This window comes from Lemur catta, chromosome 1 (genome assembly GCF_020740605.2).
Source record: "Lemur catta isolate mLemCat1 chromosome 1, mLemCat1.pri, whole genome shotgun sequence".
NCBI classification, from domain to species: Eukaryota; Metazoa; Chordata; class Mammalia; order Primates; family Lemuridae; genus Lemur; species Lemur catta.
The window spans coordinates 221233723-221259254 of record NC_059128.1 but is presented as its reverse complement, the minus strand read 5'-3'; the positions used below and the strand labels follow the sequence as shown (position 1 = coordinate 221259254).

At 39.8% G+C, this 25532-nt stretch overlaps 1 protein-coding gene across 1 annotated transcript in view; it reads left to right on the top strand.

Annotated features, from left to right (window-relative positions):
• LOC123630464 (kalirin-like) overlaps positions 1 to 16708 on the top strand; it is a 115005-nt gene extending 98297 nt beyond the window's left edge. The window contains exons 23-27 of the mRNA XM_045540112.1: positions 1072 to 1236; positions 2966 to 3044; positions 11906 to 12106; positions 15116 to 15254; positions 15830 to 16708. Of these exons, the coding sequence (XP_045396068.1) occupies positions 1072 to 1236; positions 2966 to 3044; positions 11906 to 12106; positions 15116 to 15254; positions 15830 to 16375 (1130 nt within the window). The 3' untranslated portion in view covers positions 16376 to 16708. The remainder of the gene's footprint in view (positions 1 to 1071; positions 1237 to 2965; positions 3045 to 11905; positions 12107 to 15115; positions 15255 to 15829) is intronic.
• The last annotated feature ends 8824 nt before the right edge of the window (positions 16709 to 25532 follow it).

Below are 25532 nucleotides of genomic sequence, written 5' to 3'. Positions count from 1 at the left end.
AGCCATATACCTCCTGCCCCCAGATAAAATTTAGAGACAATATATATTTTTTAATTGTGCAGTTTAAAATTGTGCAATTTAAAGTTTTAAAATTTGTTAACATTTACTTGCTCAAAATGTATATATTTCTTCAGCGGTTAGAAACAACTGAGATTTCCATCTTGTTATAAAGAAGAATCAGTTAAAATAAGCTGCCAGATAGCTTTAATTGTTAATAAAAAACCTCTGAACCACATAATGAATCGCATGATTGAATTGAAAGCAACTGCTTGCCACCTCACCCCACCCCCAAACCAAAATTATTCATTTTACTCTATTTTCTGCTACTCTTACTATTTTAACTTTTTTGTCTCTTTTATTAAGCCTGCCCTAATTTAATTAAAATTAAACTATTTATTTCTGCATCTTTCTTAGGCCATTCACTCTTAGGTCTCCAGGGTCTTCACAAAGGTGTTAATGTTGAGCTGGGAGACACATTTCACAAAGTTCATATTTGCTTTATAACTATTCAGTAAACAGTTCATCTTATTAACTAAGTTCTCCTGGGCAAGTTGTTTAATATAGCTGAGGCTCAGTTCCTTTATCTGTAAAGTAGGATTAATGCTCTCTACCTCATTGGGATTTACTTGAGAAAGTTAAATGAGAGAATTATGTTGAAGGCACTAGATACCTTCCACAGTATTTTACAAGTTTATAGTGCTCAATACATGTTAATTTCCATTTTGTTTCAGCTTCCAAATGCACACTTTTTCTCACTTTGTTATAAATTTATAACATATTCTACCAGCCTTATTAAAAATTTGCCACATATCCTCTGTAAATTCTGCTTATCTATGTCTGCTCACTCTCACACCTGCACATTTGAAAGTGGACAGAATCTATAGGCCAACTTCTTCCATACCCCTCACCATTTATTAAGTCATTTAGGAAACTGAACCCAAACTGCCACAGTTGGCCCACAACTGTCCCTTAAATTGAATGTGTCAATTTTCCTTTCTTTGTTTGCTGAAGGTCTTTGAAACAATGTCCCTATGCATTTTCTCTTTCTCTCGTCTGGGAAACTGTCACTAGGTTCTCAGATCTGGCAGCAGTCGGTAGCTTCAACCTTGGACACTTACCTCGTCATCGAAGACCTTAGTCCTGGGTGTCCTTATCAGTTCAGAGTCAGTGCCAGTAACCCCTGGGGAATCAGCCTTCCCAGCGAGCCCTCGGAGTTTGTGCGACTTCCGGAATACGGTGAGTCCAGGCAGTGGAGGCACCTGGCCAGCTGTCACAGGCCCACTGGCTGCTCACTGGCACATCAGGCCACCATGCAAGAGGTGACCTGGACCTGCTCAGCAGCTTCAGTCAAGCAACATTTTAGAGGCCTGATGGAGAATGTTCCCATAAAGTGTGACCCAGGCATCTTGGAAAAATGTTAGATCTGCCACCCAGGCCTAATCCTGGGCCTTCCCACTTCCCTGGGGGACTAGGTTGTGTCTCCAGGAACAGAGAGGATCAGAGTCAGGAGTCAGGAGTCCCTGGGGTGCTGTCTGCCCCCCTTCAGAGACAGGAATACAAAGCCCCCTCTCCCCCGGCTCCCCTGCCAGGCACAATCATACCTCGCAGCGTTAGGGAAGGTCCACTCACCAACTTAAAAGAAGAGAAAGCAACCTGCTTGAAGGATTTCACCACAAAATAAATATTTGATAGTTTCCTCACTCCTAATTATCCCAGAATTTCTTTTCTCAACATGGGTATATTTTTATGTAGATTTTTTGAGAAATAACTAAGATAAATATATAACTAGTTAAATATGAGTATTTTACAAACGTGGTCCTTATCTTGCCCACCAAGTCACCTTGGTTTTGGGGACATTTTGGAAGAGGAAACTTGCCAGCCTAAAGACATCTCCAAGTAGTGAGATTTGGGGCAGTGCAAGGGAGTGGTTTACCTGTGTCTCTTTGGGTTAAGGGAATTCTGGAGTCTCCAGATGGGGACTGGTAAACGCTTTACGGCCTTGGACTACATCTCTGTCCCCAGCTGAATCCGGAAATGCTCTCCAGCTGGGCCCCCACTGCCAGCCCAGTCAGCTCCCTCCCAGTGGCTTTGATTTTGTTCCCAGGGCCTGTGACTCATTGGGAAACCTTGGCCCTGGTTCTCTGTTTCCTCAGCATTCAATGTGGACAATCCACCTTCAGTCTCAGCCAGGCTGTGCTCTGAGCAGCCGGAAGGGACCGGCTCTGGGGTCAGACCAGCGGTACTCTGACTTGGCCTCTCTCCTCCCGAGCCACTGACTCAGCCCTGCTCCAGCACGACCACTGTGCATTTTGCTCCTTCTGAGCCTGGGTCCCCAGCAGACAACACAAATGTGTACTGGTGTGCATGCCTGTGTGTGTGTGTTTATAAATTATTGCCAGGGAATTGACATATCATACAAGGAAATGCCGTCAAAGAGACTACTCAGGCATATATTGTGGGTTAAGTTAAATCATTCACTACAGCAGATAAGCTCATGAATGCCTAAGAACAGTGGGGTGAGAAAGACATTTTTGGAATATCTTTTCCTTCTCTCCTTTCTTCATCCTGTAGCTTTTCCCCTCTTCTCTCTCTGCAGCCTCCCTATGGCCCTAATTCTCACTGGCTTTTCTAGGTCTTCACAGTGGTTTTTTTCCTCCCCCTTTTTATTTTTTCTACCAAATTTCTATTTTAAAATATCCAGAAGTCACACGTCTGATTGTGCTGAGTTTTCCCCCCATTTAAGTAGATGGCAGAGGGAATCTGACTCTGTCGTGTCAGTTTCCCTTGGATGATATATTTAATACTTTCAAATAACATTCCAGAGAATCGTGGCATTTTCCCACTGAGTTAGAGTCCATATTTAGCCATGAGAGTTGCTTTGGGTTATGCTGGAGCTTTTCTGTTAACCTTTTCTTTATTCTTCTGTGACATCCTCAATATCATCAATGATTCTCTCTCTTCCTAGATGCTGCTGCTGATGGTGCCACCATTTCTTGGAAGGAAAATTTTGATTCGGCTTATACTGAGCTGAATGAAATTGGAAGGTAATGACACAGTGTTCTCTGCCCTCGTTCATAAGTATGTACCGACATCACAACAAAGCAATGAGTTGTTTTTGCAGTTGCTTGTTTCTTTTATAGATGCCTTCTCTCTATAGTACGAAAACAATGAGAATATTGATGTGTATTTCCTACTGTTCCTTTATTCTTTTCTAATATAAGAATTTAAGGATCAAAATTTTCTTCACAGTACAATTTTAGCCATATTTCCGAAGTCTCGATATGTGCTATTTTCATTATTATTGAGTTCTGTTTATTTTTCTATGACCCAGTTATAATGGAAGAATGCTTTAAGATGTATGAGATTTTTTAATGTATGAGATTCTTAAAAGTACCTTTTTGTTACTGATTTCTACCTTAATTTGCATTGTGGTCAGAGAACTTAGTCTGTATGATATTGATTCCCTGATTTTTGTTAGGACTTCCTCAATGAGTAGTCCCTGGTCAATTTTTGTAAAAAGTTCCACGTATTCTTGAGAAGAATATATAGTCATTAATTGTTCAGTATCCCCCTCTATATATGTCCATGTGTCAAGCATATTAATTGTTTTATGGATATTTCTAATCTAACCACCCCCCTCAACATACATACATACATATTTCTCTTTCTCTCTCTGCCTACCCCTCTCTTTTGGTTAGAGAATGTTTAGTGTGTCCTCAAGAATAAACAGAATAAAAATATGACTTTCAACAGAAACGTGAAAAAGAAATCTATCACCTGGCCCACAAAATAGTTAGTTGATGGGAGAGAAACAAAAGGGGTTCATCCCTGTGCATGCATTGGTCTGCAGACGGTCTGGGTGAGAAATGTGCATTGACCTTACAAGTTGCCCACCCAGCCTGGATGTAGAAATGAAAGAGCACCTGCTAACAAGGGGCCATTGGCATCATCTGGATCTCTGGCTGACATTTCTAAATGAAGCATAAAATCTCCTAAGTGTGGTGGTTGTAACAGAGATTGTGGGAGGAAGCCAAAATGTTCATTATTTCTGTTTCCTAAACAGGAGTCACAATGTAGTTCACTGCCTTTCATTACAGCATCTTTCATCAAAAACAAACTTTAGCTCTACCCTCCTGTCTTCTTTGTGTGGCCAAAGAGAAAAAAAAAAGGCCAAAGGAAATGTATGTGATGATGCTGCTTATGTCTGAGCACCTATAGTGTTCCATGTACTATGCATGTACTGTACAAACAGTATTTAATCTAATCCTTATACCACTGTGAGGTAGTGTTTGAGTATATTTTCAGTAAACGCAACTCGGGCTCAGGGAAGTTCAGTAATTCCCTCAAGGTCCCACAAGTAGTAAGTGTACAGCCAAGATTCAAATTCTGGGCTACCCAACTCTAAGCCTGTCTTTGTTTTACTAGTATATGTCATTTCTCATCATAACAATTATTGTCAAAAATAAGTTCTAGTAATTGAAATCTAGTTTGCTGTTATATTGAAATTTGTGAAGCCAGATATGACCCCCAAAATGAGCAAACCAAATCCCCAGCTGGTTCTAAATGAAGCTGGTTCTGCCACCTAGATGCCCCAGTTAGTTCCTCCCTCAAACATGTACTTGCTGTTGTTAGCCATAGCCATGTTTTAGCAGAATAGATAGATGTTTTGCTGTTTCTCAAAGGGGAGATCAATTTTCTGATCGATTCAAAGTAATCAGTAGTTGTTTTCTTAAAAAAAAAAACAAAAAACAAACCTCATCTCCAACAGCCTGAAGCTTCTTTCTCTTCTAAGACTAGTTCTCGTATGTTCAGAAGATCTTTCAAAATGTTGTACATTAGCATAATAGAAATAAAACATGGAGATTCTTACATGAGACACATGAAAGATTTCTGTGCCAGGGCCATGGAAGTGAGTCACCTTTCTCCAGCACGAACAGCTGTGGACGCAGCTGGTGCCTGGATGCCCTTTCAGCAGTGTCCGGCTCTGGTTTTGATGAGCGTATACTTTTCAGGGGGCCGAATAACTTTGTGGCCACACAACATCATCTGAATGTTCAGTGTGCTGGCTGCAGGGGCTGTGGAAGTCATTTTTTCAGGCACAGCGAGTTTCTGTTGCTGCCCAAGACTCAGCATGTCCAAAGCACACTTCATTTCCCCACCCACACTTTAAAAATCTGCCCTCTAAAATGTTTCCCCAAGAAGTAGGAAGCTCCTCTCTTAACCGTGTCTGCTGATATGATCTGGGAAAGAGGGCAAGAAGCCATGTGGAAGGATCACTCTCTGGGTTGTCAGAGTGTCCTTGGAAGAGTCCTAATTAAAGACTCAGAATGATTGACAGGTAGTGGAAGCATGAGGAAGTGCACTGGACATGCAGCAGAAGTCAGTGTCTGAGTTGCAAAAAAAAAAAAGAAAGGCAATTGGGAGAAAAAAAAAACAACTTTCTCCAGCATGCCTACAACCTAGAATCCTGGGCCTACATGACTATCCTGTTAAAAAGAGCTCTCCAGTAATTAAATATTATAAAAACCATGATGCAACAAGGAATATCTTCACTTCTACAGCACATCCATAAAAGGAAAGGGCACTTGAGCATGGCATATTTAACCAGAAATAAACTGTATAGACACCAGTGTAGTTTAAAGAAGCCGGGGACACATTGTCACTGGGAATGCTGACTGGTTGCCTGCACAGAATCCAAAAAGGTAGCAGTGTTGGGCCTGCAGTTAAAAGTGTGGCAGGTATCTGCCATCTATTGGCAGATAACACAGGTATCTATTTTCACTCCCTCCTAGATGTCATTAAACTATAATAGAGGGCCAGATGCGGTGGCTCACACCTGTAGTCCCAGCTACTTGGGAGTCTAAGGCAGGAGGATTGCTTGAGCCCAGGAGTTTGAGGTTGCTGTGAGCTAGGCTGACGCCACTGCACTCTAGCCAGGGCAACAGAGCAAGACTCTGTCTGAAAAACAAAAAACAAAAAACCCCCCAAAACAACAACAAAAAACTACAATAGAGGAAGTTTTTTAAGTAGGCACATAAGGAGGAAGACATTGGAAGAAGAGACAACAATAAAGTATTAGAAGGAAAAAACACAGATGAAAAAGGGACAAATGACAAGGAGACCTGAGTCAGTAATGGGGTCAAATGAGAAGCAGTATACACTTGTAGCAGAATTCCACAAAGGCTCAGGTATCGGCAGCACCAAGTCCCTCTCGAGTAGACAGAAAGAGGATGCTAAAATTGGAAGGATTGGCTGAAAGTGTTTGAGAAGAAGTTCTGTGGTCGGGAGAGAGTGAAAACAGATGCCTGTGTTCAGCCTACCATCCTTACCTGGAGGCCCGGGACTGCTACCCTTTTAGAGCCTATACAGGCACCAGTTGGCCTTCCCAAGGGACAAGCTGTGGCTCCAGAGCTCCTCCCCAGCTTCAGGCATCTGTGCAGTTGTCCTCCTCCACCCAGAGTAACACTGGAGTTTTTTATTCTCTTGAAAGGGTGAAATGGTGCATCTCTGTCCTTGGGGACACCAGGCACAGTTGAGGGCGGTTGACCCATACTAAAAACGGGAACATTATGAGAATATATGCATGCTGGAGACTGAGGACCCCAGCGGTCTCATCCCCCAGGCCTCCAAAAGTAACAACCAGGGCTTTACCCTCTAGGCAGAAAGTAGGAGGCTCTGACCAGCCCAAGAGGAAAGACTTAAAGATACTAATTATAGAGCTTTCCCAAGTAAATAGTCCAGTCCAATCACCCTAAAGTAAAAGTTGACAGGCCCCACCCATACACTCAGAGCTTCCAAAGAGCTTTTTATTAATAGTCTTGAACTTTTAAAATGAGCCAAGCCCCAGTGCCAGCCCAGATGGAGTAAGGCCACTGTCGCCTTTGTCTCCCACTGGTTACAACTAGAATCTCCAGACAAAATACAAAAAGCAATTATCTGAGGATTCTGAAAAGTAAATAATAGGGAGATTGGAGAGGGCAGTCAAGACTTAAAGAATGAATGACAAAGACAGTGACGGGAGTTTTCTGTTTGTTTTCTTTTTTTTTCCTTCATTCTCCTTTATCTCCCCAGGTTTGACCCAAGCATGGGCCAAATCAGAGAACTGTGCGCCATGCACAGAAAGCCAAAACTCCAAGAAAAACCCACATTTCTGGCCAAAGGACAGGGTAAAGGGGTCCTCCCTTTGTGCTGGAAAGAGCAGAGAAATTCCTGAGTTTTTTCTTTCTCTCTCTCTTTTCTCTCACTGTTTCACCCCAAGGGCAGTCATGTGAAATGCCTGATGGTGCAGGAAGCTAAAACTCTGAGGCAGTTCCATCCTCCTAGCCAGACAACCACAAAAAGTGGGCCGGGGGGCCAATGAATGTGGGGGAAATTTCAGTGAGGATAAAGCAAAAGAAGGGGATCCCCTAATTCTGAAACAACACAAATTTTGGCCCACTTATACATGTGTGCATGTATAAGACACACCCAAAGAAGTATAGGAAGGCTTTGAGAACCGAACTACAATATTACCCACGGCTCACTTACCCTGCAGTGACTGATTAGTCCCAGACTAACCTTTGAGTGGTGCTCACAAGGGGCAGCCCTAAATAGCATAGCAAATACTTTGAAAACTAAACTGACAATAGAATCACCTGCCACAGAAGGTGAGACAGAACTTGTGTCTGAATCTTACCAAGTTGATTGACAACTAAAACATACAAATAAACAAAAAAAAATCAACATTCTTCAGAGGATTTTAACAGGACCACAGTCTTACAGCATAATATCAAAATGTTCAGGATTACTCTACATAACAAAAATCAGAAGAATCTGAAAAGTTCTCAGGTTAAAAATATCAATCAACAGATACCAGCTCTGAGATTATTCAGATGTTGGAATTATTTCGCAAAGACTGTCAAGCATCTATGATAACCATCTTCATGAAGGAATAAAAGGTGAACACTCTGGAAATGAACAGAAAGATACAAGAACACAGAAAAGAAAAAAAATATTTTTTTAAATAGAAATTGTATAACTAAAAAGTACAATATCTGAAATTTAAAAATTTATTGGATGTTCACACCTATAATCCTAAGCACTCTGGGAGGCAGAGGCAGGAGGACTGCTTGAGGTCAGGAGTTCGAGACCAGCCTGAGAAAGAACAGGACCCCTGTCTCTACAAAAACTAGAAAAATTAGCTGGGTGTGGTGTTGCATGCCTGTAGTCATGGCCACTCGGGAGGCTGAGGCAGGAGGATCACTTGAGCCCAGGAGTTTGAGGTTTCAGTGAGTTATGATGATGCCACAGCACTCTAGCCTGGACGACAGAGGGAAACTCTGTCTCAAAAAAAAAAAAAAAAAAAGTACTGGATGGGCTCAACAGCAGAATTGGAGATGATGGAGGAGTCAGTGAAATCGAAGATAGAGAAATATAAATTATACAACTTAGAAGAGAGAAAAATATTTTTAAAATATTAAACATAACCCCAGGGACCTATGGGAAAATGTCAAAAGGTCTAACACTCATATCATTGGAGCTCCTGTGGGAGAGAAGAAAGTGATTAGTGCAGAAAAAAATTTTGAAGAAATAATGGCTGAAAATGTTCCAATCTGATGAAAGACACAAATTTGTAGAGTAGAGAATCTCAGTGACCTAAGGAGGATAAACAGAAGGACCCATGTCCAGACACATTATAATCAAATTGCTGAAAACCAACGTATACAAAACAAAAATCTTGAAAGCAGCAAGAGGAAAAATAACACATTATATTTAGGGGGAACAGTGACTTGAATGACTGCACATTTCTCGTCAGAATCCATGGAGTCTAGAAGACCACAAAGCCACCAGAGCCACGGTGCTGAAAGAAAACACCTGGCAACCAAGAATTCTAAATCTAGCAAGAGTATCCTTCAGGAGTAAAGGTGAAAGAAATGAGTCAGCTACTAAGAATTTCTGAACGCTTGAGGAAAATCTCCAAAGTGGGAGATAGCACACAGAACAAAAACAAGACATTTTTAAAAGGGAACAGACCACGCAGTAAAAGACTTCCAAAAACTCTCATTAATATCCTTACAGACTGGATAGTCCAAATTGAAAAACAGAAGTTCCAGAAAGAGAGAATAGAAAAAATAAAGCAGAGAAGAAGGAATTATTTCTATAAAATAAAATAGTTCCAGAATGAAAAGATAGGCGTTTACTGATTAAAGGAGCACCCTGAGTGCTCAACCTAATGGATAAAAATAGACCCACATCACGGCAAATCATTGTGAAATTTCTCAACACTGAGGAAAAGAGAAGGGCCTACCAACTTTCTGTGGGGAGAAAGGGTCATATACAATAATTAGGAATCATAATGCTCTGGACATTAACAGTTAACATCATCAGTAACACTCGAGGTTGGAAGGCAATAGCTTAAAATTGTGAGTGAAGAATTTTCCCAACTGAATTATACTCAACTAAACCAACAATCAAGGGCCAGGTGCAGTGGCTCACGCCTGCAATAATAACACTCTGGGAGCCCAAGGCAGGAGGATCGTTTGAGGTCAGGAGTTCGAGACCAGCCTGAGCAAAAGTGACACCCCATCTCTACTAAAAACAGAAAAATTATCCGGGCATGGTGATGCATGCCTGTAGTCCCAGCTACTCAGGAGGCTGAGGCAGAAGGATTGCTTGAGCCCAGGAGTTTGAGGTTGCTGTGAGCTAGACCGATGCCACGGCACTCTAGCCCGGCCAACAGAGCAAGGCTCTGTCTCTAAATAAATACATACACACATACATACATACATACATACATACATACATAAACTAACAATCAAGTACAAAGATAGAACAAGTGCAAACAATCAGATATGCAAGTCTCAAACAATTTGTTTCCCATGGACTCTTTGTCAGAAATGACTGAAGAACGCATTCCACCACAAAAAGGAAAAGTACTCATACTTTACTAGCGGCTCAGCTGTGAATAGTACTCACACAGTCGCAGTCATGTAAACACTGAATATTGATTATAATATAATTGTGTGGGGAGGATAGGGGCTGGAGAAAGTTGGTGTGTGGTAGGGACAGAGGGAAGAAAGATGTTAAAATCTCATCTTCCATAATGGGATGTCAACAGATAATAACTAAACTGAAAAATCAAGAAGTAGCCACAAAAAGCATACTATTTAGAGTCATATAAGTAAATATCTCAATAATCTGCTAAACTACATTAAACTGATATATTAATATTAAACTGCCTCTAAGGGAGGAAAGACAGGGATAGGTAGGAGGATGGAATACAATTTTTTTAAAAATAACAAACCTGTAAAGCTAATTGAGTTAATTGAAACCATGGGGGTGTATAACTTTAATAAATACAAAAATATATTTTTAATTAAGCTAGCAGTAATTTGACATCGCCACTAAGTTCAGGAGAGCTATCCTCAGCATTCTGTTGTTTTCATGCATCCAAAGTCCTCTGGAAGGAGTAATAATCAACTCACAAGAGAGTGCTACTAAAAACCAGAATGGCAATTTATGAATTTATCATGTGCAACAGAACTGCCAGTTTGACCAAATACTTGTTTACTATGCCAGCAATGATGTCTGGTGTATAATAGGCATTCAATGAATACTTGTCTAATACTTGTTTTACTGATCAGCACATTCTTTTCTTTTATGCAAATCTATAGTGGAACAAAAGAAGGCTGGGTGCAGTGGCTCTTGCCTGTAATCCCAGCACTTTGGGAGGCTGAGGCAGGAGGATCACTTGAGGCCAGGAATTCCAGACCAGTCTGGGCAACATAGTGAGACCCCTGTCTCTACAAAAAAATTTTTTGAACATTAGCCCACTGTGGTGGTATACGCCTGCAGTCCTAGCTACTTGGGAGGCTGAGGTGGGAGGATCGCTTGAACCCAGGAATTCAAGGCTGCAGTGAGTGATGATTATGCCATTGCACTCTAGCCTGGGCAACAGAGTGAGACCCTGTCTTTAAAAAAAAAGTACTATTAGAAAATTGGTCGGTGAGCACAGAGCCAGGTCAGTCAGTTGGATGATCGTAGTGGTGGCCATGATGTGCCCATTTCCATTGGAGGAATAGGCTGGTCTCCAGACTGTTCACTTCTCTGCTCATGGGCTGGGGCACCTCATGGACAGGGCCTGGATGGCACTGCCTTGTCACCTCATTGACTCTCCCTTTGTCTGCTTCCATTGCTGACCTGTGCCACTTCTACTTAGCTCTCTTACTATAATACTTTCCACAGGGTTGCATCTGGGAGCCATTCTGTTTCAGGGATGGGTAATTTTGTGGGTGGTTACATATTTCTAAGTGTTTTGCCAGTTAGGAATGCAAACTGAAGTTTTTATGAATGAAATGACATGACTTCTGGATTTTGCTATAAAAGCAGGAGGTAGAAAAGGAATAGATGAAACAAGATTGATAAAATGCTGAGGATTAGTAAAGCTAGCTGCATGAGAGGTTTATTCTGCTATTCTCTTTATTTTTGTGTATATTAGAAATTTTCCATAATAAAAAGATAATAAACATAAAATGAAAAAATTGAGTCTTTAAAATGTTTTTTAAATTATCATTGAGTAGAACTTCTTTAATGTCATTGTTTTTATTGTTATATTTTATAAAAATACATATTCTGCTTAGAAAAGAAAATTGAACCTGCGGTTGATGTTCAAAATGACAGAGAAATATATTGGATAAAAATCATATTCATTAGCTTTTTGTAACTCAAAGAATCCTAAAATGCTAAAGAAGGAAAAATGGGGTTTTTTTGAATGATAACATTATACTTTAAAATACAGGAGAGTAGGATTCCTAATAAAATGCTACTCTCTGACCACTTCACACAAAACTTCACACATCTGTGGATAAAATGATACCTAGTTGATTGATAAATATTGGAAAACTCTTTCTCCCTTTTGTTTTTCCAGAGGCCGTTTCTCTATAGTAAAGAAATGCATTCACAAAGCTACCCGCAAAGATGTGGCTGTGAAATTTGTTAGCAAAAAAATGAAGAAGAAAGAGCAGGCTGCCCACGAGGCCGCCCTACTCCAGCACCTCCAGCACCCCCAGTACATCACTCTCCATGACACCTACGAGTCCCCCACTTCCTACATCCTGATTTTGGAACTGTAAGTACAGGTGTCATCCTTCTAAGGTGGTCCCCATCCATTTATCTCTTGCCCACAATTAATGCAAAAGGCAGTTAACTTTTATACGATGTCCTATAGTTTACAAAGTGTTGTATGTAACAGGCACTCTCTCCCCCATTTAATAATAAATGTTATTCCCATTTTATAGAATAGAAAATCAAGGATAAGGAAGGTCCTTAAAACTAGCTCATTAAATCTAGGAAGTGGAGAAGTTGGGACTTGAACCCGTATCTCTCTCACTCCAATTTTCATTTTCTTTGCATTATGGACTCTTGGGCTGGGCAGACGTTTAGGAAGAGCTTATGGATGGTAGGCTGACAGAGTGGAGTTGAGATGAAAGAGAGGGGTCTGTACATCAATCTACTGCCATAGCATCCCCAGTCTACCACCCAAGAAATTCCTCATAGGGGAGAATCTGACCTTCAAAACATTCCAGGTTTTCTAGAGACTTAGGCAACCATATATTTGACCCCTAGAATAGATCAAATAGAGCAATACGGTCATTCTCCCCCGACCCACCACCACCACCCCAGGCTAAAAATAGACAGCATGCTCTATGGTTTAAAGAGGTCTTACAGAGGCTAAAGAAAACAGTCTTTTCAGAAGTTATAGAAATATGTTATAAGATGGGTGCTAATGAGGCCCTCGGCCTACGCAGCAGACAGACATTTCCACCAAAGGCCAATGCTGTGTACGGCTCCACGTGAACCAATATTCGGTAGAGAAGCACCTGCGTTGTCAGCCTTTCAACTGTCATTTTAGTCTTGCTCTTGTGTGCTTGTTAGCCTAGGTGTGTGTGTAAGGGGGTCTTTGAAGCAATAACTCAGCATAAATTTATTTATGATGAAAAAAAGAAAGCTTAAATGCAAACAACTTTGGCTATGTTTCTAAATAGGTTGAAAAAAAAAACAAGAGGGGATAAAACCAGCACCGTTCACATGTAACTTTACTTTACATAGCTGTGTAGTAGTTGCTAGTTTGGCACTTTAGACTTAACAAACAGACTTACAGTCTTTCAGAGCCTAACCTCTTTATTGGGAGCTTCCTAACGCAAAACGCATACTCTGTTGCCAGTGAACTCTCCTTGTCTACAACAGACAACATCTGTGCTTGGGTTCCAATAAAAGCTATCATGATTACGTACCAAGATGGTCTTCAGACCAGAACCTTTGCCCCTTCAGACTTGCTGACTGCTGTTTCGAGGGGAGGTATTGAGTATCAGTCTGCCACAACCCCATGGAAAGAAGCTGTTCTTGGAAAGAAGAATCTGGGCTCATATCCCAGCTCTGTGATTTGAAATAGTTTCCTGGGCCCCAGAGTCCTCATCTGTGAAGACTGAAGAATTCCTCCAGCTTCTCAGAGATGTTGTGGATTGATGAACATTGGGTTGAACTAGTTTAGCAAACACTTACTGAGCACTCATGGTGCACCACCCCCTTTGCAGACTGGGGCCAGGGTGGGGGGAACAAGAGTGAAAAGATACAGTTCTTGCCCTTGAGGAGTTATAATGAGGAAGACCAGTAGATGAATGGATGATTTCAATATAGTATGGTAAATACAAGAAATAAACGCATGCACTGGCGAGGGTTGCTGTGAGAACGTTAAAAGGTTGGACTTGAGGTTCAGGGAAGACTTGTGGAGAGGCAGTGCCTGAGCTAAACCACGTGCTGAATGCTGTTATGTGTGACTGGGGGCCTCCCCTTCAGCGGTCACTAGAGTTGCTGGTAGAACTTTTCTCTAACAAGCAACGGAGATTTGGATTCCCTAGCCTGAGGTGGGATGTGGGCATCTGCATTATCCAAAAGCTCTAAGCTCGAACTTAGTGGCTAAGCTTCCGGTCTTGGAGCAGTGTTACTATTACTTAATAATTTCTCCCTTCGTCCAAGAAGTTCAGGGGAACACATTTAACAAGGCCGATCCTACTCCACTCCACTCTGACCACTCCTACCCCACGCCCAGCAGGGTCAGAGGAAGGCAGAGGGGCCTGCATCAGTCCTGGCCTTTGCTCCTGTTAAGGAAAGCAGGAGAGACCAGTGCAAGGAACCAGCAAGAGGAGAAAAAGGAAACTTGCCCAGGGGGGATTTCAACTGTGATAGACAGTAGTTTCTGACCCTGGATCAAGCTCCCCTGTGTGGGCATTTCTTGGGGATGTGCTTTTAACAGCCCAATGCCCATTAAAGAAAAACTGCCTGACATTTGGAAACTGTTTCTTGTAAGAGGGTACAGGGTGCCTGAAAATAGATACCATTTATTTAGCACTTACTTATGCTCTCAATTATGCTTAAATGCCTCATTGTCTCTCTTGATGCTTGCATAAGCCTCATAATGAAGTAGATATTATTATTATAATTTTGTTGTTATTTACACTTTAAAGATGGTTCACTTCAAGGAAAACTAAACATAGAGTTCAAATATCTTTCAAATCTAGGTCTGGCTGTCTCCTCATAGTACCATGTTCTCAATCACAGTCTTCAAGGTTGGAAAAGTTGCCCAGAAGGCAAAGGATTCAAAAAAGCATCAAGAATGTTGAGGACAAACTTTGCCTACTTTTTGTTTTCCCCACCTAAAAACTGACAAATAAAACCATTTTGGAAAACACATGTGGGGCTGCCCGCAGCCACTAGGTTATGATTAATCACATATTGCTAAAGTCTCTCTCGGTGAAGGGTTTCTTATCAATCTAACCTCTTAAGGGGGTGTCAGACCTTTCTCCTTGTGAGCAATTTTAAAAGTTAACAAAACAGAATGTTTCTTAAACAAGGTTATACAGATTTCTTATCTGAAGCACACCACATTTGTAAATATATTTATTTCAGTTCTGAGCATTACACTAACTTTGGGCTCTAACTAAAATAAACATGTGTTGCAACATTGATCTTCATTTGTAACAGGGAATAAGAGATATCTTAGAGATCTTACTGATTTGTACATGTGCTATTCTGTTTCTTCACAAATGTAGTTCCTTTGCCTTTTCCTCCCTACTTTCAGGATGGATGATGGCCGGCTCTTAGATTACCTTATGAATCACGATGAACTGATGGAGGAAAAAGTAGCTTTCTACATCCGAGACATCATGGAAGCTCTGCAGTACCTTCACAACTGCAGGGTTGCACATTTGGACATAAAGGTAATAAGAAATAGCAACCCCTGTAGGGAAACAGCTAAGTCCAACTTACCTCTGAGGAATGTAAATTTGAATTCATTTTATTTACTTAGATTAGAATCCTTATGACTATTAAACAGAAACTAGGTCGTCACACAATTTAAGTTTGTTATTCATGAATTAACGGGAAAGTAGCCGAGTCACAGTGACAGCTGGTGTGAGAAAAGTTAAGGAAGCTTTACTTATCTAATCTAACTTTATAGAAGGAAGCCAATAAATGTCACCTTCTCTTTCATGCTGCTCAAAAGGGAGCCCTTGTTCTCCAAAATGAGTAATTGATTCTTTTCTGGATTTGATGCAGAAGCAAAGCATAGTTAAGGACATGGTTTTCAATGTCAAACAACTTCTCTGAAGTACCACCCAAACTCAGAGTGTAGTGAGTTCAAACTGATAGTTTGAGGCCTCCTAAGCACTTTGCATAGGGAATTTTCCATATGCTGTAGGCTATAGCAGAACCATGTTTGAATTAACAGAGTCCTACTGGTAGTCAAAACAGAGAACTCAACTTCTCTTCTCCCTGCCTCCTTGGATCTCTGCAGCCTGAAAACCTGCTCATTGACTTACGGATTCCAGTGCCTCGAGTGAAGCTCATCGACTTGGAGGATGCTGTCCAGATTTCGGGCCACTTCCACATCCACCATCTACTGGGGAACCCCGAGTTTGCTGCCCCAGAAGTGATCCAAGGCATCCCTGTCTCCCTGGGCACAGATATCTGGAGCATTGGGGTCCTGACGTATGTCATGCTGAGTGGGGTCTCCCCCTTCTTGGATGAGAGCAAAGAGGAGACATGTATCAACGTATGCAGGGTGGATTTCAGCTTTCCCCATGAGTACTTCTGTGGCGTGAGCAATGCCGCCAGAGATTTCATCAATGTGATCTTACAGGAAGACTTTCGGAGGCGGCCTACGGCGGCCACTTGCCTACAGCATCCATGGCTGCAGCCCCACAATGGCAGCTACTCCAAGATCCCCCTGGACACCTCCCGCCTGGCGTGCTTCATAGAGCGCCGCAAGCACCAGAATGATGTGCGGCCTATTCCCAATGTCAAGAGCTACATTGTCAACCGGGTGAACCAAGGGACGTAGCCGTCTCCCAGCCCCTGAGGTTTCACATACAAGTACAGTGTGAACCAAAGCAAGACTGAATGTGTCTGTAAATAATTGTGTTCATTATTTCACTCCACGTGGTTCTCTGGATTGAGCAATGCACCTCTTAAACCTCTTTAGTGGTTATTCAGGGTTTGAGCAGCAGTAAAAGTCACCCTAAATTCAGGGGCTTTCCAGAAGATCATTCTGAAGAAATAAAGATGCAAAGAGTCACAGGAAGTATTGAAAAGAAGGTCAAGGATAACAAGAATATTAGCTGTTGTAAAATTTTACTTGTATATTCCAAAATGAGTGGTTAACTGGGTAAACCTCTAGCTTGCTGTAGTGAGTATAAAAGGTTTCCCACCTTTGCTGAAATTTTAAACAAAAAGTTCTATTTAACAGAGATGTCATGTATGTCAACCATTCTGGTTTAGATGACTTATAGTTTCTTAACAGGATACATATACACATACAGTATAATATATCCCATGCAGGTTTCAGAGTTTTATAATACAGAGATATATATTAAATCAATCACAAGTAACTTTGAGTGCTCCAGTTAAGACAGTAATTTATTTACCGAAACATTACATTGTTTTGACTAAGCACAATTAGATGACAAGTTTTTTAGAGCATTTTATAAATCTTGTATAGAATCTTTTACCAGAACCTGTGCATTAAGAGAAAGCAATGTTACCCTTTTGCAATCTGTGATTGAGAAGATTTTTTTCTGTCAGTCACAGGTTATTTGATTAAGATAGGTTCTGTATATGAAACACTACTCCTGAACTCACTGGCAGTTCAGAGTTAATCTGGCAAGAAAGCCTGCCAGGAAATAAGTTCAAATACAGTAAGAGTTGTGGGGCTATTTTTATGTCTACACCTGGTTGGAAATAGGTAAACAAACATAACAGGTTCATACAAAAGGGCAAATAAAAAACTACAGTTGCTATCAACAAGGTACCATCACTTTCTGATTTCTTCTACGGCTGTAGAATACAGTCTTCAGAAAGTTGGCTTGCTTTATTTCTAACTCCTTATTGAAGCTAAGGGGTGCTTACCAAAAGGAGGCAGCCATATAGACCTTTTAAAGGCCTGGTCCTAAGTCCTTTTTAAAGCCATGGAGCAAAACCTGATATACTACTCTAACAGAGCATTGAGTTTTAACTGAGATCGCAATACCTACCACCACTCAGCCGCCGATATTTCTCTGGACTAAAAGGACTAATTGTACTTCGAGGCCAATGCTGCTTTCTGGTGGATATTCTCCATACAAGATTATTATTAACTGCCCTTTTTCCCTCTGGTGGAAAAAAAAATTAAACCTGGGCATTTCATGATTTTTCTTTTTGTTTGTTTGTTTTGGGGAGAAGTTTTTGTTTTTTGTGTTTGTACATGATCCATCCTTTGTTTTCCAGAATGTGTTTTGAAAATTGCTATTATGCAAATAATATTTTAAAAATGTAATTCAAGTGTCTGTTCACATCAGGTTTAATGGCATTGCTTCTCTCCTACAATGGGATTGAGAAAATTAAAATCATGCCACACAGATGTGCAAGCAGAGAATTTATGAAAGCTAAATAGAACTGCAAACCTATTTAAATGAAAAAGAAATGGTGGAAACTAAGCCTGAACCTTTAATACATAAAAACATTTATTTTCACAGTGGAAATATAAAATGAAAAATACTCATCATTCTTTTCCATTGGTTTCAAAGTCAGCTTCCTCATCCGCCCTCCACCTCATCCTGTCCAAGATTATAGATGAATAAATTAGTAGAAAGTATAAGCAATAAGACTAGATAGCACTTAGTATTTTCGGAATTAACCAAATATGTAGAAACCGACTCCGACTGTATCTGTTTCCTAGTTTCTGAATGGCCCTGGGTCATCAAGCCTCACTCCCTCAGAGCTCTCTCTTGGCTCATCCTCCATAGTCTTCATTTGAATCTTTATGTATGTACAAATGCTATGTGATAGAATATTTTAAGATTTTAAACGTATTTACTAAAAACCCTTTTAGTAACCATTTCTTCATTATGGTATATAGCAGGAAAGAGGAAGCCTGGTCCGTAGGGTTTGTCACGGGATCGGCTGCAGGTGCCAAACATTCCCAGCATCCATAAGGGATGGCGTGGCAAGTGCTGCTCTATCCACTGTGCATGACTTGAGTCAAGAGCCCCCTGCCGAGTCATTTTGAATTTTTGTAACAAGCTGAGTTTCTGCTCTAGAGGGACAGGGCCTAGGACACAGACCATAGCAAGAGAGCATTACTGATATTATGTTGAGGGGAGGGCAGTGACAGAATGTTGGAGCTCGAGCTTTTGTGTTGGCTTTTACATCAGAGCTGGGGTGACCCAGATGTGGGGCTGCATGGAATCCCCCCAGGTACACACGTTGGGGAAGTGAGAGGACAGGAGAAGAGGGACATAGAAAGTAGTTTAATTTTGTTAACTGGAGCCAAAGTACAATCATTAGAATAGAAGGAACTTAGTAGAGGCCCTAAGAAAAAGGGAGTATATTTTATATAGTTTGATAACTGAAGAAAAGGAACAGGGAGGCTCCCTGTTTGCAAAGCTCCTGGTCCCTCCCAACAGGGATGAGATACTGGTCTTGGTTCAAGAATTCTCCATGGCAAGTTGGAACTAACAAGGAATCCCAGAAGACGGGGCTGGGAAATGTGCTTAAGTTGCTCTATGGGCAACTGTGTGAGGGAAGAAGGATCAGGAACCACACTGTCCCTATTTTGGCAGAGAGATTTATAACTTGGTAGTAGAGAGGAGGGGAAAGAAGAGAAAATAATCCACTTCTACTATAATTTTGGTAGTTCTTAGTGGGAGTGAACTTCCAGTTAAATGGAAAAAACAAATAATGGTCAAAGCCACAGGTTTCTTGCTTGGCTTCTATTCATTGCATAGGGTTTGGGTTTGTTTTGTTTTGCTTTGTGAGGGTGGGATGCAGAAAGAAAGAAAAGATCAGGGATAACCCGTAATAACTTTTATGAAGTATAATGACTTCCTGTATCTTTTACATTTGTTTCAAATTAAATAGATTTATATCCACTTACAGCTGAATGTGGTAAGATTTTTAAGAAAAGAAATTGTTGAAGGTGTCCTTCAGGTCTGTCTCAGCCATAAACAATCTTAGGGGGAGTAGAGGAAGCAGAGGAGAAAGCTGGCTTCACTGCTTTGTGGTTCACAAAGCCTTTATAAATAGTAGTGCCTTTCAGAGGGGAGGATGGGAGATAAATAAGTTCATTGCATTTAGGTTTACTGATATTGCAGCATTTTTTCTTCATTTCAAAACATCTTTAAATGAAAATATCTGAATATAGGGTGGGACCAGGAATTCTTGAGTTTCAACCTCAGCTATTCCTGATTCATCTTTTCTTACAGAAAGTCTTTGTTTTTTTCCTGCCCCAAATCACCCATTGGTAAAATGGGAATTGGGGGGAGGGGAAGAAGGGAGGACATTAACCTCACGGAAATGTTGGGAAATAACCTTGGTTGGGACATCTAGAAAAGACTTTGATTTTTTTAAAGTGCTACACACTGCCAGTGCTAAGAATTTTCTTGATAGTAACTTAGAACATTCCAGGTTTTCAATATTCATATCTTTAGATACCATTTACAAACTCATAAGATTAAATCCTGTAAATTGCTTTCAATTGGAAGTACTAGGTGCTCTTTGTCTAAATGTTATTTGGTCTTAGCTTATAATTTTGATCATTTAAGAGCTTGTCTTTCTTAAAACAGAAAAGGGTTAGGAAAGCTGATGAAGTCTTACATCCATAAACTATTTTCTCCAGTATTTCTCACGGCAGATGCAAAGAGCAAGATGCCCTCCAATGCAACCGCTACCTTCTCTTCTCAAGCTTTATGCTCTGGAAAAATGGACAGAGAAGAACCCAAACAGCCACTTTCCTCACTGGGAGGGCAGAAGTGAGAATAAAACATCTTCCCATATGACAATTCATTTTTCACAGTCTCACAGGAATCTTTCATAAGAGACAAATTAAATGCACAGAAATGAATTGGACTGTTGGTTTTTGGAGGGAAAACCTTGAATCTTTTTTTTCTTTTAAAGATGGTTCAGTCTTTCGGGAGTAGCATATTTGCTGTCCCATAACCTCTGTGATTTAGTACCCATGAGTTAGTCATTACTTTTGTCTTGACTATGTGGAATAGCATGGAAATTTAGATTTGTGAGTATATGAGGGAGCAAATATTATATAAACTAAATGGTGGTTATTTCTGTGCATTAACTAGAACTTTGTCCCACACATTTGATAGAGAAAGTATTTTGAATATAAGGGGTCTTTATAATGGAGCAAAAGTGCAAATTCACCACATCCTTATTCAGGGTGGCTGGTGAATTGTACTGGATGAGTATTGAGGAATACAGACCTTATTTCTTTCTCTCCTTGGTAGCATCTCTGTGGAGTCTGAGTTAGGCAAACACAGTATATGAACTTTCAGCAGATTTATTTGTAAAACTGCACATGATTTTTCTTCACTATTTAAAGTCCAGGGATCATTTGGGAATGAATGACTAAGCTGATGGTGGGCTTAGGGAAGGTAGAGCTCATACACGCTTCATCAAGATAAGGAAAACTACTATATTAATATTTATTTTCTAGAAACAATAAGGCTCTCGGTTGTTTCATTAATTCTAGAGGGTTAAAAAGGGCTGAGATTTGTTCATAGCACTAGATATTTTTAATAGGAAATATTATCCACATAAAAATTTATACAGAAATAGTAGAAGACAGAAATATCATGGGGCCATATTTTCTATGAAAAGCATTTCTTCCTCATTTTTAGTACATATAGAAGTTAGAGGAGGGGGGAAAAAGCAATCACTCTAAGACAACTTTTCATTTTTAAGGGACATTACAGAAAGCCTGAAATTAATACTCATAGGTTATTGTGTTTTCCTGCCTGCCTGTTTGCTGGGAGATTCTAAAATATGGTCAGATTTAGTTTTTGTTCAAATGATCAAGATAACAGTTTAGTTAGGTAACTTATTTCAGATAGTGAGGTTAGCTGAGAAAGGGGGGAGTGGAGGGAAAAGTCCAAATAACAATTTTTGGAATGCCAATTCCTGAGGCTTCGTTTAACTAGGCTAATTTGCTAGCCCAGGGATAGCCAGCTTAGGAGTTCCATCAATATCTGGCTTCCGTCAAGAACTGAATCCATGTTAGAATATTATGGAGACTGTTACTGTGACCTCAAAGACTGTGGCTATGAATTTGAAGTTAACATACGTCTTCTCTTACTAATTGAAGCCATATCTGTCATCTCTATGTTTGATTTTTTTGACCCTGGTGCTTTTACCTCTGTTTCTGCCAAACTTCAGCCTACTCTATGGGGAAAGTGAGTAAAACTAGTAGTTAGGACAAATATGAAGACTGTGAAAAAACTAAACATACTCTTCAGAATGAGATCCTATTCAGAGAACAGTAGTGATCAAAGTACAAACTGTTGGAAAATATGGATATATGTACTTCTGTACATGTATATAGTGTATAATATGTATGTATATGTTATTGCTCATATGCAGAAATCTATCCATTTGCAGACAGCCCAGGTGGGTCAATTTTTCTATTGGAAAACCATTTAGGGCCATTCAAAACCATTAGGGCTAATTTGTGGAGACCAATTCTACTCGTCTGGGAATTAATTTGCTGTCTTTTGCAGTCCACAAAGCAAGTGTGAAACATAATAGGGGCATCATTTAGGTTACTCTGTTTATCTGGACTTAGAACTATCTTTATATTTAAATTATTAATAGTTGGTTTGCAAACTATATTGGCATCTCTTGGTTTTGAGTGGCCCCTTCCCCATTTAAGTCTTTTGAGAATTTGGGGTGGGCTTCTCTGGCCATTCAGATAAAGGGCCTTATCCATAAGTGGACAGGTTTCCCCATAGGGACCATTACACATATACATATAAATACATACTTCCATCAGGCTTGTAACAATTGATTTCAAATCACTCCACAGTATTGATAAATAGCTCTATATTTTCAAGGTGCAGAAGAATTCCACAGCCTTAATTATTTCAGTGTCTTGCTGGTCTGCCTTAAGTGTATCTTCTGGGTTTTTGGTTGTTTTATTATTTCTAAATTTTCTGCAGTTGTTCATTTTGTATGCACACAATCTCGTTTTGTAAAGGTAGGTTGTAAATATTTTATTTGTAAGTCAAGATCACTCATGTGTAATGTTGTAAAGTGATGACCTGCTGTCTTGTTATAATTACTACAGTAAATGTTATAAGTTATGGATGAAACTTCAAAATGTACATCTCACATGTTATGCATTCCTATAAATATACTATACTAAAGACACTATATCTGGTTGTCTTTTTTTTCCTAAGTAAAACCTTTGTTCAGGAAAAGGAGTAATTTTTTTCCTCTCTTCCCCCAGATATATGAAAGCCTTTGACAAGGTAAAAGTATCACATTATCAGTATAACACTTTTTTGCCTAGCATTTTAGCAAGAAAGCAACAATTTTGTGCCCTAGAGCAGTGGTCCCCAACGTTTTTGGCACCAGGGACCAGTTTCATGGAAGACAATTTTTCCTCAGACTGGAGGTGGGGAGATGGTTTTAGGATGATTCAAGTACATTACATTTATTGTGCTTTTTATTTCTATTATTATCACATTGTAATATATAAAGAAATAATTATACAACTCACCATAATGCAGAACCAGTGGGAGCCTGAGCTTGTTTTCCTGCAACTAGATGGTTCCATCTGGGATGATGGGAGACAGTGACTGATCTGACAGGAGGCAGAGCTCAGGCAGTGATGCCAGCCATGGGGAGTAGCTGTAAATAAAATGAAGCTTGTTCCTAACAAACCAATACTGGTCTGTGGCCAGTGGCGGGGTTGGGGACCACAGCCCTAGAGTATTCTAAGGCATTTCTCTATCCAAAAATGCGAAGGAATCCTCAGGTTGTTATTTTCATTCTGATGTTTTAGATGGTAACGTTGTTAGAATGTTGCTAGGCCATTTGGGCTGGCTCTCACAAGGTTAGGCATTCTAGTGTGGACTCCAGGAATCTGGGTTAGCCTATGCAGGTATGATCAGGCTTTGAAAGTCTACATGTGCCATCAAGTGCAAACAAGGCTGATTAACAATACGCTGTCAATTAGCCCAAGTGTTAGAGATTAAAGGGTTTTCATTAGCTTACTTTGCCAATAAGGACCACAATGCTTTAATATTTGGCTTCTATTTCATCAAGATTTTATTGCATTCATTTGTAATGAGAAATACCTGTCAAAAGCATGGGCTCTTCATTGGCCATGCAGCATAATCTCTTCAGCAGAGACATAGACAATAAAGAAATATAGAAATGAAATCAGAATCAGTTTGATAAATTAAAATAATGAGCCCTATGGTTTTTTTTTTTTGAGATCCAGGATTTGTATGTATTTTAGCACCAATATAGCTTACAAAGCACATTTATAATTAATATTTCATTTAATCACAATAAATTCTTATAAAGTAACTTATGTTATTTGGAGTAAAGACAACTGAGGGGGAAGAGAACTTAAAACAAATGTGTGTGTTTCAGTGTGTCTGTGTCTCTACACTGTATAGCAAACAATAATATAATAAAACAATTAAAAACCAGTATCCTAGCCTATATTTTTTTGAGGGGAAGAGGTTGAAAAGAATGACCAATACATTTATAGGAAATTAGTAAAAGCCCTAATACAAATGATAATCAGAGCCTCAAGTTCAGTCTAAAATCATGATTGGCAGATGGAAGGGGTTCAGTGAGCAATATAGAGCAAGGTCTATGAAAGGATGAAGACTGAACTATTGCATGAAGTTTTACATTAAAGGAAACTCTTTAGGATAAAGATAAATACCTGAACAAGTAAGACTAAATACTGTTTAGAATCAAGATCCTTTACCCAGCCTGGGTAAGTGAATTGCAGAACACAAAATGAATTGGTACAATCCCTATTACACTAGTTTTTTATGCAGTGTTTTTGAATAAACTGAGTCTCACTGAATCCTCACAGTGATCTTCACAGGAAGTTAATATTATTTTCTTCATTAAATTCATCAAGCTCATATAACTTGGAATGCATTGTCAAAGATCACTCAGCCAGTAAATAGATCTGAGACTAAAACTCAAACGTTTTGATTTGAAACTCCATTTTCTTTGTAGTGCACTGTACTGCTGTGCCTTGTTTTAAAAAATATACATATTTTTGTTAATGTATTTTAGTTGACACATAATAATTGTACATATTTATGGGACACAGTGATATTTCAATACACACAATGTGTAGTGATCAAATCAGGGTTTAGTATACCCATTACCTCAAACATTTATCATTTCTTTGTATTGGGAACATTAAAAATCCTGTCTTCTGGACAGGTGTGGTGGCTCATGCCTGTAATCCTAGCACTTCGGAAAGCCAAGGCAGGAGGATTGTTTGAGGCCAGCAGTTCATGACCAGCCTGAGCAATGTAGCAAGATCCCATCTCTACAAAAATTTTTAAAAATTAGCCAGGTGTGGTGGTGCACACCTGTATTCCTAGCTACTCAGGAGGCTAAGCCAGGAGGATTGCTTGAGCCCAGGAGTTTGAGGCTTCAGTGAGCTACAATTGGCCATTGTACTCCAGCCTGGGTGACAGAGTAAGGCCTTGTCTCAAAAAAACAAACAAACAAACAAACAAAAAACACCTTGTTTTCTGGCTATTTGAAAATACGTAATAAATTATTGTTAACTATAGTCACCCTATAGTTCTATAGAATGCTAGAACTTGTTCCTCCTATCTAGCTGTAATTTTGTATCCTTTTTTAACCAGCCTCTCCTGATCTCTCCTCCCCTTCCCAGCCTATAGTAATGACTATTTTTACTTTACTTCTATGGATCAACTTTTTTAGAATCCACATATAAATGAGAACATGCAGTATTCATCTTTCTGTTCCTGGTTTATTTCACTTAATATAATGTCCTCCAGGCTCATCCATGTTGTCACAAACGACAGAATTTCATTCTGTTTAATGTAAGCTCTAGGGTTACAAGGGTTATTTTCCTTAAAGTAGGATAGATTAAAGTATTGCCTTTATACCTAATGGAGAACTTCTCTACTTTAAGGGATTTATTTTGTAAAGACCAAATATGT